The following is an 8,151-nucleotide window of genomic DNA, read 5'->3' on the forward strand; positions in this document are numbered from 1 at the left end:
AGTTTCAGAGTTTCCCCTGCTCTCTGCTTGTACCAGTGAATTTTACTGCTTAAATCACCAGGAGGTAAAACACATGTCAAAGTTACAGGTTCACCAAGTTGAACTGTGGCCACTTGCTCCAGCATATCTGCAGTGAGTGTAAACAAAACACATGTTAAACACTATAGGGAAAAAAACATTAACCATTACACATCTAGGTGCATTGCAAATTCCTAAATGACAAAAAGAAAATAGATCATAATTAGACAGAACTCACCTCCTTGGTGAAGAAGAAAAACGAGTGTTACCCAAACCAGAGTCATCATCGCAATGTCTTTACTTGAAAACATTTCGACATTTCAGTGACAGAGGGAGATGATGCGACCCAGACCATCACTATCTGATTGGTTATCGCAGTCTTTACAGTCAAAGCCTATTTCCTGCCACACGGGTATTGTCCTGCATTGTGTGAAAAGAGGGAGAGACTAAAAATCTGTGACAGCACAAAACTCTTTATTACTATTGTGGTAACACATTTTCTTTGATTCAAGTTTTGCAGAGCCAACTAAACCATCAAAAACCTAGTACTGTTGAGCATGCTTTGTAGTAGACCACTCTGGGGGGTTTCAGTGTAACATGAAAATCTTTCATTTTGAGTTTTGTCATTATTTTAACTTTGAACTTATAACCCAATATGAGCCAAATGTGATTTTTTTAAACCAATGAGAGGTGTTTAAAGTCTTATCTAATGCCATCATTTCACCTCTTTCACACAGTGAAATACCAATAAGGTGTCACACCGGCTGCAGCAGACGGTGGAGAATGGAGAGTGGAGACCCAATTGCAGACAATGGAGACGGAATTGAATATAAACAAAAATGAGGCTTTATTTCTGGCTGCACAAAAATAGAAAAAAACAAAAGAAGACTGAGATTAAACTAACAAAACCTAAACTGGGAAAAGCTAAACCGAAAACACTAGGTGCATAAAGAAAAGTACAAAAACCTTAAATGCAAAACCTGACACTTGGGAAACATGAAGAAAGATGAGCAGACAGTTCAACAATAGGCAGCAGAAAACAGAGGACTAAATATACAGAGGATAACGAGGGAATGGGAAACAGGAGGGAATCACAGCTGGAACTAATCTGACACAACGAGACAGGGAAAAGTGTGGTCGCAAATTTTGAAGCCATCCTGATAACCTTCTCCCACCAACGATGTGGAGATCCAACCTCTTTAGATCCAATTAAAATCAAGACACTCAAAAAGATGCTCTGGAAAAGAGTAGAATTCTTGGAACAGAGTTTAATACACTGAATCATATGAACAGCAGGAAAAATACATACAGACATTTAGCAAGAGAATTACATAGCAGAAAGCAAGCAAAGCAAAACCCCGGGGTGTACAGCCTTAAGCACAGACAGCAGAGCAACACAGAGACGGACAGAAAGTAACAGCAGAGGGGAAAAAAGAGTGCTGGGGGTGTCCTCTGGTCCCCTAATATATAGGGACCAGTATCCCAAAAACAGCAGGTGCAGGTGCATAATGTGTGTGTGTGTGTGTGTGTGTGTGTGTGTGTGTGTGTGTGTGTATTATATCGTATGATCCTTAAGGTGATTTCATCATGATGTGTTCAGCAGTATCTCTGTTACAATGTTACTGTTTTGGTTGTGCTGCATGAAAGACATTTTGTGTGTATTAGGGGGGAGTTAGTTACTGGAGCTGGAGAGTGAGTTATGAGTTCAGAATGAGAATGAGTTCAAGAGAGTTCAACAGCATTAATTGCCCTGTTATTGTACAACCTTAATAAACCATGGTGAAGCAAAATGTCTTGTGTGTAAGACTATGTGAAAGTTAAAATATATATGTTCAGTGCAGTTAGATATATAGTGTATATAGTTACATAGGTATACATGTCCTCCAAAAATCCATTATCAAAATAAAACAGGAAACATTAGACACACACTAAGACATCGGCTTGACACATGATGCGGGGGAAGAAACAGACATGGAAACACAACCAACTGGCAAGACAGAAAGGAAAAACAGAAAACAGACACAGGAGATAAACGAACATGAAGACAAGGGAGACTAGACATGAAAGGTGGAATACAGGGGCGGCACAGTAACAGAAGCTAAAGACTAGAAACTACAAAATATAATCAGAGAATAACTGAGAAAACTAGAAATGCAAACAACTCCACCATGAAAAACTATATATAAAGAATATTCATTAAACCGTGGCTCAGGGGGTTGGGAAGCGTATCTGTAACCGGAAGGTCGCCGGTTCGATCCCCGGGCTCTCTGTCCTGGTCGTTGTGTCCTTGGGCAAGACACTTTACCCTACCGCCTACTGGTGTTGGCCAGAGGGGCCGATGGCGCAATATGGCAGCCTCGCTTCTGTCAGTCTGCCCCAGGGCAGCTGTGGCTACAACTGTAGCTGCCTCCACCAGTGTGTGAATGTGAGAGTGAATGAATAGTGGCATTGTAAAGCGCTTTGGGTGCCTTGAAAAGCGCTATATAAATCCAATCCATTATTATTATTATTATATAAACACTAGGTCCACAGACCCAGGACCGTGACATAAGGTCCACAACAAGTACAAGCCTGAAGACGGCTTTCTAGGCTCCAGTTCTTTTTCTTCATCAAGGATGTGAGAGTTCTTTAATTTTGCACAGAAATATTCTAAAGTGAGAAGTTACATGTCAAGTAGATTTGTGGAGAATAACAGAAAATAATTTTGCATTTGAGAATTCCCACATTGTATAATTATTTATTTTTTATTTAGTTCATTTATAAGAATCCAAATCACAACAACTATCACCTCAAGGCTCTCTGTATTATAAGTGCTTTATATTTACATTAGAGAGAAAACCCCAAGAATTACATGACTCCCTATGAGCACTTGGTGATACTGGGAAGAAAAAACTCTTTTAACAAGAAGAAACATCCACAGAGTCAGGATCGTGGGTCTTTTGACCCAGCGTTTTGAGTTTTAGTTTATGTTTAAGCCCTTTTAGTTTTCTGAGTGTTCACAGTTTTCTTAGTTTTCATAGCTTCATGCTTTTTCATGTGCCAACATCCAAATAAAGGATCGTCTTCCGTTCAGCCAGCAACTCCGCCTTTTAGTGGCTGCTTCTGGGTGCTGTAAACTAAACTTATCGGCGCACCCCGCCGTGACACACAGAATCTTTCTGATTAAGTTGGATCTTATAAATATCATCTAAACATTGTCTACAATAGTGAGATAGACGCAATTAATATGAGAAAACAGATGTCCTTGAGAAGAGACGTCTTTGTTGCATCTTTGCGACTACACTAATGTTGGGACTTACTACTGCCTTTTGGCCACATATGTGAAGAAATTAGTTGGACAGATTTGCAAGCTACAAATCCATGATGTGAATTTCCAAGTGTTCTATTCAATTGCAATTTGATGAGATCATTTGAATACAGTGTATTCATTGCTCAAAAAACAGTTTACGATGATCTGAGATTCACGACAGGAGAAAATCGGTACATAGTGGTCAAAACAGCATCTACATTGTCAGCAACTCAGGTAGACTATGGGCTTTAAGTGATGCTTAGTTAGTCCTAAGGCCTTATAGTACCACCAACAGTCAGACGTTGCTGCCATGTAATGAGGGCAAAGAGGAACAAAGGGGAAGGCGTATATACTGCATGTCATGTGAATTTGTATTTTATGTTCTAAAACATTTTGGAGTTAAAATCACACTGTGGGTTATTCTAGATATGTATGTCTAGAGATGTTTATTGCATAAACACATGTTGATCACATTTTGTGTTTATCTAAACTTATTTTATGCATGTTTTTACAATGAACAAAACCTTACACAGACAGAAAAAAAGTAAAGCAAATCAAATGCACCTGTTTCAATTTATTTGTTGATTTTCTTCACTGACCCAAATGCAGGAATCAGGAGGCAGAAATAACTGAAAACCCTTGTTAGAGTCCAACCGACAAGAAACAAAAACAATAACTGGGTAGGGCAGAAGCTAAACAAAACGAAAACTTGGACTCAAGAAAAACACAGAGACGAACACATATGAGGAATGAGGGACAAAGACAATTTTTACATAAGAGAACGTTTTTGAAATGACTAATCAATGACGAGGACAAAGGAAGCAAAACTGAACCTAATGCACAAGTTTCAAGAGACTGCCAAAATAAAACAGAAAGTAACTAACAATAAGATCAGTCTAAGACATGAACTTGACAGAACTAAACAAGGACCACAGAGACAGGACAATGGAGACCAGATAGGCACAAGGAGACAGAAAGACAAAGTAAATTACAAACAGACTAGAAACAGTGGCTATACTACATGGCAAATGAAAGCAACCTACTAGTATTACCAAAGAAGCTAGGCCTAAACAAAAATCACAAAAAGCAAAACCCCTCCAAAAACTCAAACACTGGGTCAGACGGAAATGACCAGGAATACAGGGGGTCATTAGTGAGATCAACGCTCTCCAAATCAACGCCAGAAGACGAAGGAGTTGGTAATGGACTTCAGGAGGAAGTCTATTACCATCACTACACACTCGGTGAACATCCAAGGAAAAGACATTGCGACTAGTGGACTCTTACAAGTACCTGGGTGTTCACCTCAACAATAAACTGGACTGGACTACAAATACAGAGTTCCTGTATAGGGCCAGGTCGACTCCATCTGCCGAGGAGACTCGAGGTCCTTCGAAGTCTGCAGGACTTGCTAAGGACATTCTGATGACACTGTGGTAGCATCCAGCCTTTTCTATGCAGTGGCCTCGGGACGTGGAGACGTTGAAGGGGGAGTCTAGTGTCGGATGCCCGAGTCGTGTAGTGTGGGCAAATGTTATAGGCATCGTGGTACTAATAGAACGTAATGTCGTTATCCCCCCCAATCAAGCCTTTAAGTGCTAGAGCGTTTTTCTTATTTTAGGTGACTAATAAAGCTGGCCATGGAGTGAGCTGAGGTGAATCAACCACAGCAACTATTAACCCTTTAAAGCCGGTCGGAGCGGGCACGCTCCGTTTTGCGTAACTATTTTTAAATCCTCTGTAGAACCAGAACCGCGTAAGCTAGCGCAATAATTTTTTTTGCATATGAAACCGGAGGAGTTGTACTTACATCTTATGCCATCAGCTTGTCCTAGGTCACGGTTTCCTTCCACATATAGCTTTGCAAAATTGCATAAAAAGCCTTGCAGGAACAAAAACATAATATTCCAGAAACACGCTTTGCCGATCCGATCAGCTGTTCGTAACACTTCCTACGTTGAAACAGACATCAAAATAAATTTTCTGTTGTTGTAAACTATTTTTTGCAACTTTTTTGTATTTAAAGTTTTGAGGGATAAACCTCTTAAATTTCTCCAAGTAGAAATATATGTAAAAAAAAAACAAAAACGATTTTCAATTTTTTTGTAGTTTATTGCACTTTTTTGCAATTATATGTAGTTACTATGGACTTAATGCATACATATTATTAAAATATGGGCTATAACAGTTGTATTGATGTATAGCAACTTGAAATGCTCCAAAAATGGCACTACAGCATGTAAAAATATAATATAGCTCTGGCAGCCTTGGTTCTATGGTAGGTCTTAAAGGGTTAATTTGAAGTAATTCAAAATCAGTGTGATGAAATCATCATAATATACTACATCATACCACTCATTTAATAAATCATAATATTATACATAAATAATTAGGACAAACAAGCAGGAAACATCATGTTTTCAGTTTTTATATTAGTTTACTTTTAGAAAAAGATTACTATAAACCAGCCCACAGACACTCATAGATACACTTTTACATTTTGCATTTAACTTGAGAATAAACACTTTCTTCAGTTTCCAGTTCATTCTTCTTCTTTCCTCTTGTAGATGTAGCTTTCCTTCCAGAGAAGTGTAGAGCAGCATAGTTTAGATCATGTCCACTTTTAGCCTATACAAAATAATAAAAAAAATGTTTACCTCATAGAATCATTTTAATAAAGTAAAAATAAAAAGATTTGGTCATAGTACTTACACTGTTGTCCACTGTTTGGCATAAATCACTTTGCCTTGCTTGTGAAGAGCTTTTCTCTGTGTGTTACGGTGACAAATATAGGAATATTATCTATTTTGTCTGATTTAGAATTTTAAATTAAAGGAGTATTTAGTTTTTCTCACATTAAAGGAAAACTTTAGTGCTCCTACAACAACACTTACTTTTAAATTGTTTGCATGATGCTCTTGGGCTTCGGCAACAGATCAAAATAATATTGACAATCACAGAAATGGCCAAGCAGGCTAATGCTATCACCAGTGCAGAAAATTCAGAACCTCTTCTTTGCTCTAGAAAACCAGAAACAATCATTAGAAACAATTAGTAATTCTGACAATAATAAGGAATCCTATATCTCATGGTTTATTTTTATAAATAAAATCATACCTATTTGCAATTTAGTTCCTTTTCCAAACAATATCTTCCCACATGTGGCCACAGCACAATAGTAAGTCCCTTCTTCTGAGGAGCTAATACTTTTATTGAACTGATAAACACAACTCTGCTGAGTCGCAGAGCTATTCCCACATTCATGATGTCTGTTTCCATCAGTGTAGATGATGCTAGGATGAGATGGATTTGATCCTTCTCTAAACCAGAACATACTGAGACCTCCGGAACATGTCTTGTTATCAAAATTAGAGAGGAGTGAACAATGAAGAGTGACTGAGCCTCCTGGAGGGGCTATCTTCTTTTGAACAACAGAATAGTTCGATGTTCTCTGGGTGTTTCCTGTCAAAATAAATATATTAACAAATGTGATTATAAAAAAAACTAAAAGACAAATAGTTTGAGTTTTCAAAAACGACCAAACATATCTTACATGTAAATGTAATGTTTTCAAAACATGCTCATTCATAAATTATTTTCTGTAGTATTCAATTTTAGCTGCTGAAGCAAACTTTTATAGAAGAATCACATTATTACCTTTTACTAACAAATATGTTGCAGTCCATTTGGTATCTTGGAGCCACGCTGTGAATCCGCAGTGATAGATTCCCTCGTCCTCTTGTCTTGTCCTCAAAATGGTCAGGTTGGTCAGATTCTTGCCATACTTAACATCCCATTTTGAGTTTTTGAACTCAGGTGCAAAGGCAGGTGCTGCAGAGTCCTTCACTGTCCAAATTCTTTGCAGAGTGTCCCCAGGACTCTGCTTGTACCAGTCGACTCTACGGCTGAACTCGGTCTTAGGCAGGTCACATAGTAAAGTTGCAGGTTCACCGAGTTGAACTGTAGTTACTGGAATAAGTGTGTCTAATTTAAAACAAAACAAAATCTAAACCATTAAGTCACAATAATACAGGAAACCACCATGCTAACAGCATACATGTATGGAAAAAACACCCAGAATATAAAAACACTTACATGCTTGATGAATAGCAAGCAGTGCGACCCATATCACAATCATCTTGGCAACATCGCTTTTTAGGGAGCTTGTAGCTATTTCAGTCAGTGTAGGAGGTATTTTAGCACAAACCTTTTATGTCACATGTGTCAGATGAATCTGATTGGTTATCACAGAATATAGATTCAAGGGCACTTCCTGTCACATTGCTCTCTTCCAGGCTTCTGGGGGGTAAATCATCTCTTCCTTGTTCATTTGCACATTATTTCATTGATGAAGTAAATTTCTTTCCCAAAAAATGTTAGGCGCTCATTTATAGTTATTTTAGTTTTCCTATCCAATATTCATGTTCTGCTTTAATCTGTCAGCAAATTTTCCAAATGATTTTACTAGTCTTTTGTTCCCGCTACTGTCAATTTTCATTTAAGTGTTTCTGAATTCATTTAATTGATTATTTCCACTTGCAAAGACAAAAAGAATAAAAAGAATAAAAAGGAAATACAAAAAAATCAAAGTTTGCTTTCACTTATAGATTACCATAGTTTTCATTTCCTGCGTGGTTAACTTTATTCAGCAAAACTAGGTTAAGTCATGACGTCAGCTCAAGTTGACAATTGTACAATAATAAAAACATCTTAGAAAGTTTGTTTTCTAGGTTTATCTGGGTTTAGGTGCTCTGCCTTACCTAAAAGTGAAAACACTTAGATAAATGTTGCATGCATTTATGTATACAGCCATTAGAAGTTCCTGAATTCTAAAACTTAACTTG

General features: G+C 37.7%; 2 protein-coding genes across 2 annotated transcripts in view; both read right to left on the reverse strand.

The window, feature by feature from the left end:
• Positions 1-329, reverse strand: part of LOC102291030 (signal-regulatory protein beta-2-like) — an 8,911-nt gene extending 8,582 nt beyond the window's left edge. The window contains exons 1-2 of the mRNA XM_042216844.1: positions 257-329; positions 3-127 (exon numbers count right to left, since the gene is read on the reverse strand). Coding sequence (XP_042072778.1) covers positions 3-127; positions 257-329 — 198 coding nt within the window. The remainder of the gene's footprint in view (positions 1-2; positions 128-256) is intronic.
• A 5,276-nt stretch (positions 330-5,605) lies between these two features.
• Positions 5,606-7,460, reverse strand: LOC121813219. The gene is made up of 6 exons (XM_042216845.1): positions 7,403-7,460; positions 6,965-7,291; positions 6,425-6,769; positions 6,202-6,327; positions 6,020-6,075; positions 5,606-5,935 (listed from the first exon to the last, which is right to left on the reverse strand). Exons 1-6 carry the CDS (start codon positions 7,443-7,445, stop codon positions 5,801-5,803), a joined length of 1,032 nt encoding a protein of 343 aa, XP_042072779.1. The 5' UTR covers positions 7,446-7,460; the 3' UTR covers positions 5,606-5,800.
• Positions 7,461-8,151: the final 691 nt, after the last annotated feature.

Source organism: Haplochromis burtoni, unplaced genomic scaffold (assembly GCF_018398535.1).
Source record: "Haplochromis burtoni strain Fernald_Lab_line unplaced genomic scaffold, NCSU_Asbu1 Contig_1293, whole genome shotgun sequence".
NCBI lineage: Eukaryota > Metazoa > Chordata > Actinopteri > Cichliformes > Cichlidae > Haplochromis > Haplochromis burtoni.